This window comes from Eretmochelys imbricata, chromosome 2, assembly GCF_965152235.1.
Source record: "Eretmochelys imbricata isolate rEreImb1 chromosome 2, rEreImb1.hap1, whole genome shotgun sequence".
Lineage (NCBI taxonomy): Eukaryota > Metazoa > Chordata > Testudines > Cheloniidae > Eretmochelys > Eretmochelys imbricata.
This window is the reverse complement of record NC_135573.1, coordinates 89,670,961-89,688,526: the sequence shown is the minus strand read 5'-3', so window position 1 is coordinate 89,688,526 and position 17,566 is coordinate 89,670,961. Positions and strand designations below refer to the sequence as shown.

Below are 17,566 nucleotides of genomic sequence, written 5' to 3'. Positions count from 1 at the left end.
TTCTGTCACAGTTGTAAAAATTACTTACTGTTTCACTCTGGGAGGTGTACTCTCCAACACTTTTAAAAGAATGGTGTCCAGTTAACTTAATATTTCAAGCCAATGCAGAATTAGAAGTAACAAATGTTTCCTTTGTTTTTTCAATCTATACAGTGTGAAGGGAGCCGATGCTGGCAACGTGATCAGAGTGTTTGTACCAGATATCGGGATGTTCATTGCTAGCTTGACCATATGGCTTGTCTGCAGAAACCTTGTGCTGAAGCCAGTGACAGAGGATGCAGCACAGTACAACACACAATTTGAAAATGAAGAAATGGTATTAGATGCACATTTATACCTGTATAATGTTTATTATTATTATTATTTTATTATTTATTATGTATTTGTATTATAGTACAATAGTACCTAGGAGCCGTAGTCATGAATCCCATTGTGCTTACTATCCTTAATCTCATGGGGTTGGAGATCAATACCCTTTCACGCACTGAATTGTATCTTACTCTGTGAGCAATCTTGCTGATTTTATTTTACTGCCCGATGTGGAATAAAACCCTATTCAGCATGAGGAAGGGTATCAGCATTTGGTGCTTAACCATCAAGAATCTCTCATGTGGTGTGTTTAACTTAATTCAGGAGCGATGGAGTGTGACCTTAACGACGTCTGATTATGAAAAAATCTTAATTTTATGAAATCTTTTTATATATAATTTTTATTTCAGAAGGTGTATGTGTTATCTTTGTTTTTTTTTTGCTGCTTACATCAATTCCATGCCCTGAAAACAGAGAGAGCACTGAGAGTACATAGTCATTTAGATAGAACAATTCCCATTCTGCCAATACACAGAACAAAAAGACAGTCCCCATTCCAAAGAGTTTATAATGTAAATATAAGATAAGAGTAAGAGACAACATATGGAGACAGACAGACAGGGAAATATAAGGAAATAACTAGACAGTATTGGTCAGTGTGACTTTTAGTTAATACTGTGTTTTGAGGACCTTGTCTGAGCTAAATTTGGAAAATATCTCACAAGTGTATTTAAAAGTGACCTTGGTTTCATAAAACAAAAACGAATGAATGTTAAGAAGAAAAACATACCAAAATCATTGTCTTAAGGAAGCAAAATGGAAAATTAAAAATTGAATAATTATTGATTGACCAAAGATTCAAACGTTGCATTAGGGTCTGAATTATTCAAATGTTCAGGGTCTTCAGATCCAGAGTTTTGATTTAGCCCATTATGGTGACAAACGAGCCAGACATTTGGATCTGTTTCTTTTCCAAAGTTTGAGGGTACTCAGAACTGGGTGGTTTTTTTCAGAGTCACTACTAGGTATTTTGCAAAATTGCTTGAGATTGCAACTTTTGTCTGTATTTCCCAAAGCCTAATGTCCATGACCAGCAGCATCTGAAAGGGAAGATACCTCATGCACCGTGCTTTTTGGAAAGAGATTGTTAAATTTGTGAATAATTTTGTTGCCTTTGCCTACTCTGGGTATATAGTGACATCATGGGAGCAGATGGTGGCAGAAAGATTAAAGTAGAAAATTCCCCTAAAGCTAGAGAAACAAATTGACAAAGAAATACAAATATTGGGAGTCTGCACGTTGCTGTGCTGGCTGCAGCGAGGCTGATGCATTTATGGAATGTATCACTGAGTGTCGGTGTTTGTGGGGATTTTGAAGGATTCATAATTTTTTGCACATTGGCCCCATTTGTATTAATTTTAATTGATATTTTGGATTTATGCTTTGGATGAGTGTGTTGAACCAGGAAACCTAAATAAATAAATACACCAGTTCTTCAACACTGCACTGGCTTGCAGATTACCATGTTTTAGGAAGCACACTGGACTGGGTCTTTAATTGGTTTAAATTGTTGCGTCTCACCCTGCAAATAAAAGCATCTGAAAAAGTGGTAAGTCCAGCACAATGCCACAAAGTGAACAGTCTGGGGGTTTATTGTACCAGCAAGTGAAGCAAATTCCATAGCTGAGGAACTTCTGCCAGGAATCCTTGCCACCCATCTCCAGACATAACATTAAGAGTGCATCGGTTGATGACCCCAGCTACACAGTGCCTGAGGAAATCAGAAGCCTTTTAGATTACTAGGTTCCAAGCCATAGAGGGCTTTATAAATCAAAAAGTCAACACCTTGAACTGCACTCAGAAGCAAATAGTATGCCCTGCAGCTTTACCTATTTAGGACAGGTAGTCATATACATAGAACAGTTCCCATGTACTCTCAGTGCTCTCTCTGTTTTCAGGGCATAGAATTACATGATGGTAAGCAGTGTAAAAAACAAAGATAACACATCTACCCTCTGAAACAAAATGTAAATATAAAAAGATTTGATAAAATCAAGAAATTTATCAGATGTTGTTAAGGTCACACTTCACGCCATCACTCCTGAATTAAGTTAAACACATCACATGAGAGATTCTTAGGGTGGTAAGCACCAAATTCTGATATCCTTTCTCATGTTGAGTAGTGTTTTATTCCACGGGCAGTAAATCTGTAAAGTAAAATCAGCGAGACTGCTCACAAAGTAAGACATAATTCAGTGCGTGTAAGGGTATTGATATCCAACCATAAGGGATTAAGGATAGTAAGGATCAATGAAAATATGGAAATCCTGATTCATAATAGTGCATCCAACTTTCAGAGAAACAGACCTGCACCTGAACAAAAAAAATGTACAGTATTGTGAAGCGCTGGAAAGGGGATGGGAGTCACACAATTATTTGTAAGTAAAGCTGTCCCAGTAATAAGCATAGAGTGTGGTTTTAATGAGCAGTGAGTCATGAAGTAGAAAGGTTTGCCAGATACCAGGCTGCAGTCCAGCTCATTACCACCCCTAAATGGTTGCACACTTGGAGCAAATGTGTCTGCAGGCCTTTTTTATTAGGACTCAGAAAATCTAAAGCAGGTGAATTCAGCTGGAGAAGGGCCGAGACTGCAAACTCAGAGAAGCACAATGCCAGTCAAAAAGTATAAAAGATGAGGGGGGCAGGGAGAGAAAAGAAAAGAGGAAAGTTAACTTCCCAGCTGTGTCTGAAAGTAAACAGTTACTGAAGCAGATGGTGATTTTATGTGTCAATGTGCAGAGACAGTATATACAGTTTAATAGGTATTAGAAAAAAAAAGTTGTTTTTCTTGAGACTGTGGATGACTATGCCAGTCAGCTTAGGTTTATGGAAAATAGATCCTGTCAAACTAACTTGGTACCTGTTTTGGATGAGATGACGAGTTTGGCTGATAACTGTAATAGTGTTGATACATAGACTTCTGTAAATCATTTGGCTTAGTATCATATGGCATTTTGATTACAAAATCTAGAACAATACAAAATTAACATGGTACACAGTAAAGGACTAAAAGCTAGCTAACTGACAGGTTTCAAAATGTAATTGTCAATGGGGAATCATCATTAAGTACGTGTGTTTCTAGAGGATCCCACAGGGATCAGTTCATGGCCTTATATTTAATATTTTTATCAACACCTGGAAGAAAACATAAAATGGTTGCTGATAAAGTATGCAGATGACACAAAGATTTGGGGAGCGGTAATAATGAAGAGGACCGGTCACTGACTGGTAAACTGTGTGGAAACAAACAATATATGTCTTAATGCAGTCAAATATAAAGTCTTACATCTAAGAACAAAGAATAAAGGCCATACTTACAGCCCTGGGAAAAGGTGACTCTGAAAAAAGACTTGGAGGTCATGGTTGATAATCAGCTGAACATGGGCTCCCAGTGCACCACCCCAGTCAAAAGGGCTAATGCAATCTTTGGATGTATAAACAGAGGACTCTTGAGTAGGAGTAGGGAGGTTATAATACTGCTGTACGTGGCACTGGTGTGACCACTACTGAACTATTGTGTCCAGTTCTAGTGCTCACAGTTCAAGAAGGATGTTGATATATTGGAGAGGGTTCAGAGAAGAGCCACAAAAATGATTAAAGAATTGGAAAACATACCTTATAGTGATAGACTCAAGTAGGTCAACATAAGAACGGCCATACTGGGTCAGACCAATGGGCCAGCTAGCCCAGTATCTTGTCTTCTAATAGTGGCCAGTGCCAGATGCTTCAGAAGGAATGAACAGAACAGGGCAATTTGAGTGCAGTATTCAATCTATTTGGCTTAATAAAGAGAAGGTTAAGGGGTGACTTGATTATAGTCTGTAAGTACCGACATGGGAAACAAAAATTTGATAATGGGCTCTTTAGCCTAGAAAACAAAGGTATAAAAAGGTCCAATGCCTGGAAGTAGAAGCTAGACAAATTCTGACTGGAAATAAAAAGCAGTTTTTTAGCAGTGAGGGTAATTAATCATTGGAACAATTTACCAAGGGTTGTGGTGGATTCTCCATCTCTGGCAATTTTAAAATAAAGATTAGATGCTTTTCTAAAGGATATGCTCTAGTTCAAGCAAGAATTAATTCAAACAAGACCTCTGTTTATACAGGAGGTGTCAAGGTTCCTCCCCCACTCTGAACTCTAGGGTACAGATGTGGGGACCTGCATGAAAAACCTCCTAAGCTTATCTTTACCAGCTTAGGTCAAAACTTCCCCAAGGTACAAAATATTCCCCCCGTTGTCCTTGGACTAGCCGCTACCACCACCAAACTAATACTGGTTACTGGGGAAGAGCTGTTTGGACGCGTCCTTCCCCCCAAAATACTTCCCAAAACCCTGCACCCCACTTCCTGGACAAGGTTTGGTAAAAAGCCTCACCAATTTGCCTAGGTGACTACAGACCCAGACCCTTGGATCTTAAGAACAATGAACAATCCTCCCAACACTTGCACCCCCCCTTTCTTGGGAAATGTTGGATAAAAAGCCTCACCAATTTGCATAGGTGACCACAGACCCAAACCCTTGGATCTGAGAACAATGAAAAAGCATTCAGTTTTTTTACAAGAAGACTTTTAATAAAAAATAGAAGTAAATAGAAATAAAGAAATCCCCCCTGTAAAATCAGGATGGTAGATATCTTACAGGGTAATTAGATTCAAAAACATAGAGAACCCCTCTAGGCAAAAACCTTAAGTTACAAAAAAGATACACAGACAGAAATAGTTATTCTATTCAGCACAATTCTTTTCTCAGCCATTTAAAGAAATCATAATCTAACACATACTTAGCTAGATTACTTACTAAAAGTTCTAAGACTCCATTCCTGGTCTATCCCCGGCAGAAACCAGCATATAGACAGACACAGACCCTTTGTTTCTCTCCCTCCTCCCAGCTTTTGAAAGTATCTTGTCTCCTCATTGGTCATTTTGGTCAGGTGCCAGCGAGGTTACCTTTAGCTTCTTAACCCTTTACAGGTGAGAGGAGCTTTCCCCTGGCCAGGAGGGATTTCAAAGGGGTTTACCCTTCCCTTTATATTTATGACACGCCCCCCAAATCTCAGCTAGGGTGAAACACTGGCTGGGATTTCTTCCTGGAGCTCTAGGAAAAACAGAGTTAATAAGACACATGCATCTCTAAATATACTACCAAGTACATAAAGACTAACAATATTTTCTACATCTCAAGGACGATTTTAACCAGTTGATTCTGGGAAACTTTCACGGGAGAGTGCATCAGCCACTTTGTTAGAAGCTCCTGAGATGTGTTGGATGTCGAAATCAAACTCTTGAAGAGCTAAACTCCACCGAAGAAGTTTTTTGTTAGTTTCCTTGACGGTGTGAAGCCACTTTAGTGCAGCATGGTCGGTTTGCAGGTGGAAACGCCGTCCCCAAACATATGGGCGTAGCTTTTCCAGAGCGTAGACAATGGCATAACATTCTTTTTCAGTGACTGACCAGTTGCTTTCCCTCTCAGACAGTTTTTTGCTGAGAAACACTACAGGGTGGAATTCTTGATCAGGTCCTTTCTGCATTAACACTGCTCCCACACCACGCTCGGATGCATCTGTGGTTACTAGGAACGGTTTGTCAAAGTCTGGGGCCCTTAGTACAGGGTCAGACATGAGTGTCGCTTTAAGCTTGTTAAAGGCCTTCTGACACTTTCCGGTCCACTGAACAGCATTTGGCTGTTTCTTTTTGGTTAGGTCTGTCAGTGGGGCAGCGATTTGGCTGTAGTGCGGTACAAATCGTCTGTAATAACCGGCCAAGCCTAAGAAGGATTGAACCTGTTTCTTTGACTTTGGGACAGGCCACTTTTGGATAGCATCCACTTTGGCCTGTAGGGGGCTGATAGTCCCTTGACCCACCTGGTGTCCAAGGTAAGTCACTCTGTTTAGGCCTATTTGACACTTCTTAGCCTTAACAGTTAGTCCTGCCTCCCTTATGCGCTCAAGGACTTTGTGTAGATGTTCCAGGTGGTCTGCCCAGGAATCCGAAAATATGGCCACGTCGTCAAGGTAGGCGACTGCATATTCTCCTAATCCCGCTAGGAGACCATCTACAAGTCTTTGGAAAGTGGCGGGTGCATTTCGCAGCCCGAAAGGGAGTACATTAAATTCATACAGCCCGAGATGTGTGATGAAGGCTGACCTTTCCTTGGCAGATTCATCTAGCGGTACCTGCCAGTACCCCTTGGTTAAGTCCAAGGTAGAGATGAACTGGGCCCGTCCCAGTTTCTCTAATAGCTCATCTGTGCGTGGCATTGGATAGTTGTCTGGGCGAGTTACAGCATTTAGCTTACGGTAGTCCACGCAAAAACGTATTTCCCCATCTGGTTTGGGAACTAGAACCACTGGAGATGCCCATGCACTTTCAGAGGGGCGGATTACACCCATCTGTAACATATCCTGGATCTCCCGTTCTATAGCAGTTTTAGCTTGAGGAGACACCCGGTAAGGTTGGACCGTAATTGGGTGAGCATTACCTGTGTCAATGGAGTGGTATGCCCGTTCAGTTAGTCCTGGGGTGGCTGAGAACGTTGGCGCATAGCTAGTACACAGCTCCTGGATCTGCTGTCGCTGCATACGCCCAAAGGTCATGGAGAGGTTCACCTCTTCCACACCACCACCACATTTCCCTTCGTAGTAGACACCTTCGGGCCACTCAGCGTCGTCTCCTCCCTGGGCTGTAAACTGACAAACCTTTAATTCTCTGGAATAAAAGGGCTTTAGATAATTAATATGGTACACCTTAGGCTTTCGGTTGGAGGTGGGGAATGCTATGAGATAATTAACAGCTCCCAGGCGCTCCTGGACCATGAATGGCCCTTCCCACGATGCTTCCATTTTATGGGCCTGGCGCGCCTTTAAGACCATGACCTGGTCTCCTACTTTGAAGGAACGCTCTCTGGCATGTTTATCATACCAGGCTTTTTGCTCTTTTTGAGCATCCTGTAAGTTTTCTCTAGCAAGGGCTAAAGAGGTTCGGAGGGTGTTTTGTAGGTTGGTTACAAAGTCCAGAATGTTAGTTCCTGGAGAAGGTGTAAATCCCTCCCATTGCTCCTTCACCAACTGCAATGGCCCCTTAACCTCACGGCCATATACAAGTTCAAATGGGGAAAACACTAAACTGGGGTGTGGTACAGCTCTGTAGGCAAAGAGCAACTGCTGCAACACTAGGTCCCAATCATTGGAGTGCTCATTTATGAATTTACGTATCATGGCCCCCAAAGTTCCATTAAACTTCTCCACCATGCCATTTGTTTGATGGTGGTAAGGAGTGGCAACCAAGTGATTTACCCCATGAGCTTCCCAAAGGTTTTTCATAGTTCCTGCCAGGAAATTAGTCCCTGCATCTGTGAGGATGTCGGAGAGCCAACCTACCCTGGCAAAAATGTCTGCTAGTGCCTGGCACACACTTTTAGCCCTGGTGTTGCTTAGAGCTACTGCTTCTGGCCATCGGGTGGCAAAATCCATGAAAGTCAGTATGTACTGCTTTCCTCTGGCTGTCTTTTTCGGAAAAGGACCCAGAATTTCCACAGCTACTCGTTGAAATGGAACTTCAATGATGGGGAGTGGCTGGAGAGGGGCTTTGACCTGGTCTTGGGGTTTTCCCACTCTTTGGCACACCTCACAAGACTGGACATAGGTAGAAACATCCTTGCCCATTCCCTCCAGTGGAATGACCCCCCCAAACGGTCTTTGGTCCTGTTCACCCCAGCATGGCCACTAGGGTGATCATGGGCTAAGCTCAAGAGCTTGGCCCGGTATTTAGTTGGAACTACCAACTGTCTCTGAGGATGCCAGTCTTCCTGGTGTCCACCAGAAAGAGTTTCCTTGTATAAAAGTCCTCTTTCTACAACAAACCTGGATCGATTAGAAGAGCTGAGAGGCGGTGGGTTGCTCCGTGCCGCCGTCCAAGCTCTCTGGAGGCTTTCATCTGCTTCCTGTTTGGTCTGGAACTGTTCCCTTGATGCTGGGGACATCAGTTCCTCATTGGATTGTGGACCTAGGCTTGGTCCCTCTGGAAGCGATATAGGGGATGGAGCTGTTTCTGTTGACTGTGAACCGCTCTCCGCTGGTGCACTATGTTGGGATTCAGGCTCCGGCTGAGCCTCTTGTGTAGGGTTATCGGCTGCTGCCAGTTCAGGTTCAGTGGGGCCCTCTGGTGTTGAGGTTGCAAGTACTGGATTGGGATCTGGAGGGTTCTTTGGGAGGTAGGTGGGGCCTTGGGCGGCCCCCGGTAATAGGGTGTGGTCTGGGGTGGTCCCTTCTGGTCTCCGCTCCAACTGCGACCAGTTTTCTTCTTCTCTGCCACCTCCACCCATCTGGCTCCAATCTCTCCTGCCTCGATTACAGTTTTGGGTTTCCCATCTAGGATGTATCTTTCTATTTCCTCAGGAACACCCTCTAAGAATTGTTCCATTTGCATTAGGAAGGGCAAATTTACTGGAGATTCAACACTTGCTCCTGATATCCAGGCATCCCAATGTTTCACAATGTGGTAGGCATGTCGGGTAAATGACATGTCTGGTTTCCATCTTAGGGCTCTGAACCTCCGACGAGACTGCTCAGGTGTTATCCCCATTCTGACTCTCGCCTTGGATTTAAACAGTTCATACTTGTTCATGTGTTCTTTAGGCATTTCAGCTGCCACCTCAGCTAAGGGTCCACTGAGCTGCGGCCTCAGCTCTACCATGTATTGGTCAGTAGAGATGTTGTACCCAAGGCAGGCCCTTTCGAAGTTTTCTAAGAAGGCCTCAGTATCATCACCTGCCTTGTAGGTGGGGAACTTTCTGGGATGGGAAGTGTTACCTGGAGAAGGATTGCTAGGGTTTGTTGGTATATTCTGCTGGGCCTTTATCCTCTCCACCTCCTCCACATGCTTCCTCTCTTTTTCCTTCTCCTCCTCCACATGCTTCCTTGCCTCCATTTCCCTCTTGTGGGCAGCCTCCTGTACCTCCTTCTCCAGCCGCATGAGTTCTATCTGTCTTTCATGTTCCCTTCGTTTTTCCTCAGCCTGAAATTTGGCTAATTCCAGCTGTAGTCGAGCTGAGGATTTGGTCATTCTAACCTCTCTGTTTTAAACTAACTTTACACCCGAGGTTTAGAAATAAACAAACAAAACTTGGCTGTAAAATTTTGCTGTGCTGGAATAGAATACCTATTCTCTGATAGTGATTGTCAGCCTACAGAAAAAGACAATTCCCTTGTCTCTGCTCTGGGCCCAAATTAAAGCAAAAAACCTCCAACTACTTGGAAACCTGCTTACCCAGCCCAAAGAAAAAGCAAATGGGTAGAACACACACCCCCTATTTACTTTTAGGAAGAAAAGGAAAAAAAAAACTCTGGGTTGGAAGACTGTGAATTTCCCTGCAGGAGTTAAGTACCCTGCCTCCAGGCAAAGAAAACCTGCAATTCACAAAGATAATCCCCTTTTGTCTCTGCTTGGCCACAAAGCAGAGAAAAAAAAGCTGCTTTCTGGACTTCCTTTCCAAAGGAAAAAAAAAATTCGTTTTTAAAATCTGTATTTCTAGTTCAAAAAATCTCAACTGGATCTCAAAATGATTTCAGGTTAATCCCACCACTATGCCACCATGTCAAGGTTCCTCCCCCACTCTGAACTCTAGGGTACAGATGTGGGGACCTGCATGAAAAACCTCCTAAGCTTATCTTTACCAGCTTAGGTCAAAACTTCCCCAAGGTACAAAATATTCCCCCCGTTGTCCTTGGACTAGCCGCTACCACCACCAAACTAATACTGGTTACTGGGGAAGAGCTGTTTGGACGCGTCCTTCCCCCCAAAATACTTCCCAAAACCCTGCACCCCACTTCCTGGACAAGGTTTGGTAAAAAGCCTCACCAATTTGCCTAGGTGACTACAGACCCAGACCCTTGGATCTTAAGAACAATGAACAATCCTCCCAACACTTGCACCCCCCCTTTCTTGGGAAATGTTGGATAAAAAGCCTCACCAATTTGCATAGGTGACCACAGACCCAAACCCTTGGATCTGAGAACAATGAAAAAGCATTCAGTTTTTTTACAAGAAGACTTTTAATAAAAAATAGAAGTAAATAGAAATAAAGAAATCCCCCCTGTAAAATCAGGATGGTAGATATCTTACAGGGTAATTAGATTCAAAAACATAGAGAACCCCTCTAGGCAAAAACCTTAAGTTACAAAAAAGATACACAGACAGAAATAGTTATTCTATTCAGCACAATTCTTTTCTCAGCCATTTAAAGAAATCATAATCTAACACATACTTAGCTAGATTACTTACTAAAAGTTCTAAGACTCCATTCCTGGTCTATCCCCGGCAGAAACCAGCATATAGACAGACACAGACCCTTTGTTTCTCTCCCTCCTCCCAGCTTTTGAAAGTATCTTGTCTCCTCATTGGTCATTTTGGTCAGGTGCCAGCGAGGTTACCTTTAGCTTCTTAACCCTTTACAGGTGAGAGGAGCTTTCCCCTGGCCAGGAGGGATTTCAAAGGGGTTTACCCTTCCCTTTATATTTATGACAGGAGGTCAGACTAGATGAACACTTATTGTGCCTTCTGGCATTATAATCGCTGAATCTATGGATTGTCTAGTATTGTAAGTGACTGAAAAAATCCCTGGAAGACTGCATAACTTAAACTTTACCAGATGGGGTGATCTTAATTGGAATGTACGTTTTTAGTTTTGCTCTCACTGTACTTATCACCTTCCCCCTCAAACTTTATTCTTGTCCATGATACTTAAAATCCTAAAAACCCCTGGTCTGTGCTTTAGGTCAAAGTATCTGAGCCAGGTTTAGGCTCAGACTGTCCCTGACTCTCAATTTGGAATCTCAAAAATGTTTGATGAAAAGGTTCTTAAATAAAGAAAAGTTTAGAAAATGAAAGTCATCAAGGAAGGATAGTCTTGTGTTCATGGCACTGTAATGGATTCAGGAGATCTGGGTCAATTCCCGGGTATGCCACAAATCTCTTCTGTGGCCTCAGGTCAGTCTCGTAATTTCTCTATACCTCAGTTCTCCATCAGTAAATGAGGATAATAAAGCTTCCTTTCTCCCATCCTTTGCCTGTCTCATACACTTGAATTGTAAGCCATTTAAGGCAAGGACTGTGTTTTACCATGTGTCTGTCAGCACCTAGCACAATGGAGAATCAGTTTTCATTGGGCCCTCTATGAATGATAATCCAAGGCAAATGGTATGAAATATACTGAGGTCTAAAACTGTCCCATGCCTCACCTAAGGCATCCAAAACCTTTAAAACTACATTGGAACATAGGGGTTGCCATACAGGATCAGACCCAAGGTCCTTCTATTCCAGTATCTTGTCTCTGACAGTGGCCAGAACTAGATGTTTTAGAGGAATTTGTAAGGACATGCAGATATGGAATAACCTGCCCCCATATTAAGTCATATTCTGATTTCTAATAGTTAGAGACTGGCTGAAGTCCTGAAGCATGAGCTTTAATATCCCGTCCAAATTTTATAATTCATTCTGACAACTGTATATTCTTAATATCAGTATAATTATCCAATCCCTTTTAAAATTTTAAATTCTTACCCTCAGTGACTTCTTATGGCAATAAGTTCCACAGTTTAATCATGCTTAAAAGTATTTCCTTTTTTAAATTTTTTAATTTCATTGACTGTTCCTTTATTCTTGTGATATGAGACAGGGAGCATAGAAGCTTTCCATTTACCATCCCTCAACTAATAATTCTTTTATGTTATTTTATCAAGTCCCCGCTTCTTTGTCTCCTAAGATAAACAATCCCTCTCTTCCCTTTCTGGGCCCTGGATCATTGTTGTTGCATATCTCTGAATCCCCTCTAGCACTGTAATATCCTTTTGAGTTGGGGTGACCAGTACTGCACACAATAATACAGTTGAGGCCACACACACTGATTTATATAAAGGCATTATTCACCATCCTATTCCTTAGGTATCCTAACATAGTCTTACCTTTGTTAACTGCAGCTGCACATTGAGCTGAAGTTTTCACTAACACGTGTACAGTAATATCCAGGTCCCTTTCTAGAGCTGATACAATTCATTTAGAACTCTATAGGGTGAATGAGTAGTTTAAAAATTTCCCTCCAATGTGCATTAGAACTTGTGGATCTTGCATTTGTCAACGTTGAATTTTGTCACTATGTTGTCCATTCACCTTGCTTGATTAGCTGTCTAGGAAGTTCCTCAGTCCTCTGTTGTCATGAATAACCTAAATAATTTTGCCTTCAAATTTTTGCTACCTCACTGCTCACCCACACCTTCACCCCCACCACCTCAGATCATTAATAAATGTGCAGCAGGGAAACTTGAAACATGCCACTGTTTACCAGAAAATAAAGAGACTAAAATGCTCACTTTTTTAGGTATTGCAAGTGAAGTCTTAGCCAGCAGGCAGTTAAGTCTGCCAGTTTCTCTCTCATTAACAAATGGTGTTTCAGCCTCTCAGGTCAACCTGCCTAACTCCATATGTGTGATTTCCCCCTCTTTTGCTTTGGCTTATAGTCCTCACAGTCTTTGAATTCAAGATGTAAGATTTTTATTACCATATTAGCCATGTAATTCTGTGTTGGATTCATATGAAATTTGCTTAGGTGTATCTTGGGAAGTGAAATCTCTGTCCATTCCCTGTGCAATAGCTATTGTGTGCAATATTTAATTATGTGCCTTCCCCCATCTCCCACTCTAAAACACCAATTTTCTTTTCCAATTTCTTGTTTATTTCAAAAATTCTTTTGATCCTATATAGATTTCAAACAATAGTGCACAACTCATTTTTGCATATACTCTGGGGAGCATAGCTTTCTAAGTTAAGAGTTCTCCCCATAGGAGGCTGTTGATTGGCTTTGCCTACAGAGTTAGATCAAAAACCATTATCTTTCTGTCACAGCCTTCAGGTTCCCCTAGTTTTCAGTAATTTCTCATGTGTTAAACATTACTATAATCTCCGGTTCATATTCTCCTTTCACAGTGGTGTAACTCCATTGACTTCAGTGAAGTTACCCAGGATTTACACTAGTGTAAATGAGAGCAGAATAATGCTTCCTAGAATCACAAGTTCAGATCCTAGCAGGGTTGACTCAGTTCTTTCTGTTCTGAATGAACTGCAGTGATCTCATGAGGCTTTTAACTTACATAGGAGTTTGCATACTTGTCTGTGGCTTAAAGTTTTGTCTATATTGTGGTTTAAATCAAACTGAGGAACAGTATTTAATTCATTGTAAAGAGGGTTTCTAGCACAGTTTAACTTTTAAAATCTCTTCTTCATTATCAGTGTTAGGACTCCGTTTTAAAACAGGGTATGAGTATGAGCTGATCCTGTCCACAGAGACCAGTTGAATTGTGTTATAAAGAAATTAAAAATTCAATTTTCCCACTGTATGTAGGGTACTGTGTGCTGATCAATTGTTACTCTCCTTCCAAAAAATGGGTGCATTTTTGAGGTGCTATATTTATGTTCTTAAAGTGTCTAGGACCTTTATGGAAGAAAGGAGTTGAGTATTTGAAAGATGATGATAATTGCTTATGACATGAATGAATCTTGTCTCACATTTATATTTTTGTGTATTACTATAATGTTTTAAACTTGTTTTCATCAGCACGGTTGTCTTATTCCTGTTATAACTGATTTTCAGGCTATATAGTAGAGTCGTAAACCCTTTGCAAGAGCTAATCAATCTACAGTTTATCACTACTCTGAGATCAGTATTCAATGCTTCACATAACTTATTGCAGGTAAAATGTTTACCACTCTACAGTGTCAACAAGGAGTATTTTGATATAAAGAAATTTACAAATTCAATAGAATCTTAAAAATTGCAAGTCCAGTCTTGCAAACTCTCTTCCACATGAGTAGCCCCATATATCTCAATGACATTATTTGTATGAGAAATGATTCATTACCCGAGTAGGGGTTTGCAGGGCGTGCCGTCAGCAAATGGTTTTACTTTTTCCCTCCTAGAGTGAAATCCTGGACCATTTAAATTCAGTGGCGGTTTTTCAGTTAATTTCAATAGGGCCAAGATTTCATCACTAATTTCCTTGTAAATATTGAGGATTAGATTGTGTCTGTTAGATGTAGGTCTGTTCTGGGGTCGTTATGTTTGGGCCTCCCTCCAAGGGAGCTTTAAGGAGACATTGTGCAACAAGGAGCCTGCCAGCAGCTCTGTCCTTTGATATGCTCTGTGGCAGGCCAGTTCAATAGGCAGTTGTGTCCAGTGGGAAATGCCATTCTCTGTCTTCCCTACCTCATTTTGGAAGAGAGAGCAAGCCACAGTTTCTTCTGAGCAGTTATTCAATTATATTTCAATGTAGGTGGCTAAATACTGAATATAAAATACCATCCGATGTTACTGTCAAAAATCACCAAATAGAACAGCAGGAGAATTAAAAATACTTGGAAAGCTCACTACAAAAATCCCGCACATAAACCATAAAACTGATAAATGCCGTATTTAATTCAGCATCAATGGGGGTACTGCATCCTACTGTCATCATGCATTGATTTAGGTTCTGGAATGAGCAAACATTAGAGTTGCTAGTGTCAAGAGTGGAATCTGGGAGGGCTGTTCTTCCAGTCATAATCTGCAACCCTCTTACTACATTTTTTAAACAGGAACCCCAGTCACTTTCTGATTAAGTAAAGGCCTGGTCTGTTGCCCACTAAAGTCATTCAGAGGTGCTTAGGGGCCATAAGTGTCTGTGACACTTCAATAGCTCCTCCTGTTTACATCATCAGAAGAAAGTTTGTCAGCAGAATATTGCATTGTCTTGCTTATTTTTTCTTTGGATATTTTTGGGTCATATCCTCATTTGAAAAATTCTGCATATACATTGAAATCCCTCTTCCTTCCAGTTCCCCCATTTTTTAAAGTAAATGGTAGATAGCTTCTTAAAAAAAAATTTGCTTTGCGCATTGTAGACCTTTAGTCTTATTACAAATGAGCTTAAAAATGTGACCTGCAAAATGTTATCACAAGTTACATCGAGAAATGAACAAAGAGGTTTGGGTAAAAAAAGAGAAAATTGAATCAAAATACCATAAGCTATTCTCATAGTCCAGCTGAAACCAAGGTATTAGAAGCAGAGATCTTGTATGCAAACCTAGTGGTGTAAGATTTCCATCCCAGTTTCCAGGCCAAACAGTTCAGATATAAGCATTATTTAAACAGAAACTTTTGAAGTAATCCAGTTACTAGTTACAATACCCACAATGATCTATATCAATTATACCTAACAATTGTATAAGGCTATTTTTAAGTAATCCTCACAACACCCCTGTGAGGTAAGTACGGAAGATAAATATTTTCCCTATTTTACAGGTAGAGAAATAGACACAAGAGGTGACAGTGCAGTTGTAGTCTGAAAAATGTCACTATGAAAATGGCATTGTGAGACTCTCCTTGTGTTGCTCTTTTATTTTCAGATAAAATATGCTCATATACCTTTTCTGCAAATGGAACCAGAGATCTCAGAGTTAAGTTGGTTTAAAAAAACCCCAAATTTGTCAGGAATCATCATTGGCAATAAATGTTCTACAGGTCAAATAGTGCCTTCCAACACATTTATGCAACCCCCGCTGTCTCTGTGTTATGCTCTCTGAGACACCTGGGGAAGCCCATTATCTTCTATGAGTTTGCACAGGTGTAACTGATTGGAATTTAGTTAAGAATTCTGTTGATGTTGAACAAAAAAGAATAGAATCCAGTTTGCTCTCTTTTAGCTGAGCATGCTTTAGAAAGCTGACAAGACTTCAAAGTTGTGAGAATTTATTTCAGCCAGTAAACTCTCTGACTCACAGGGATCTGTTGAATAAGAAGGAACCATTTTTACATAGAAATTTTTCAGAGTATAATCACACTTCATTCAACTTGCCTTAGGTCACTCGTCAAGACAGCGTCAGGGCCAGAATTAGAACTCAGAAATTCCTGTCATCTTAGTACACACTGTATCTCTCATTATGTTTTGCACTTCTGTACTGCATATAATCAAAACATTCTGAAACATGAATACATTCATCCAAACATCAAGTTTATAATAGTATGTCCTGCCATTACATTCCTGTTTATGTCTATAAGCATCATACACTGCTTGATACACATACATTGATGTGTAGTCTTTTGCTATTGCATTTAGAAGAAAAATTGGTTTTGACATAGTTGCTCAAAACTCAAAACAAATCTTGAGGTTTGGATAAGTTCAGATAACCTTTTTTTCCCAAACTGATTTCTCATTTTCTCACTCCTTTGTGTTTCCTGGTTCCTGGGAGGAAATGTCAAAATACTGCAGAAGAGGCTATTTGTGCAGCCTTTATGATCTAACTTGAAGGAGGAAGCACCTGAACTCTCATGAGAGACTATTCTTGTGAGCTTTCCAGTGCCATTAAACAGATCAAAAAGTCAAATAGTGTAATATATTGGCAAACTTTGGAGGGTTTTTTTTCCCATTCTGAGCCACAGAACCTTTTGAGATCCACCTATGTCTCCTATAACATCTCTGGTTAGTAAAAATTGAAATGATGACAACCATGAGATTTTTAAAGGTTTAGATTCCTGTCCTTTCTAGTGTCCAAAAGTCACTGAATGACTATTCCGTTTATTTACAGATGTAGTATCCTTAGTTGTAGGTACACTACGAAAAGGTTTTCTGGTGCAAGAATGAATTTAAATTGAGACTAAGGCTGCCTGTTAGTAAATACATTTATGGGGCCTAGGATATCTCAGTGCATTAGTGTTTATACTGTACCAGATGAAACATGTAAAAGCTAGATTTTATTAAAGCAGTCCCCAAAAGTAGCTAATGGATATTCTGGCCCTAGTCATGATAGTAGCTGCCACAGAGGCAAGACTGTTTCTCTGCCTGTGCTTTATCTCTGTTTGGCAGTTTTAAAAAGTGTTGTACAGTGAACACTCCTGGGACTTGCACAAAGTTGAAAAACTTAAACTACATTTAGTCTGTTTATAAAAGAGTCATGGGGCCCCATTCTACATAGAAAAGGCCACGGAAACACATTTTTATGACTCCAAAAATGTTATATACTAGTTGAATGGAGGGGTTTATGTGATTTAATCGGCAGCCACAGGGATTCTGTAGTTGCATAATAAGTAATTTATTATGGAAGTAAAAGTATTTTTCTAACTATGTTCTATGCAGCATTGGTTTGTAGTCTCAGGCTGACCCATGTGGCGTGAAGGC

General features: G+C 40.7%; 1 protein-coding gene across 1 annotated transcript in view; it reads left to right on the top strand.

The window, feature by feature from the left end:
• PIEZO2 (piezo type mechanosensitive ion channel component 2) overlaps positions 1 to 17,566 on the top strand; it is a 454,981-nt gene that overhangs the window by 266,187 nt on the left and 171,228 nt on the right. The window contains exon 5 of the mRNA XM_077808692.1: positions 154 to 316. Within this exon, the coding sequence (XP_077664818.1) occupies positions 154 to 316 (163 nt within the window). The remainder of the gene's footprint in view (positions 1 to 153; positions 317 to 17,566) is intronic.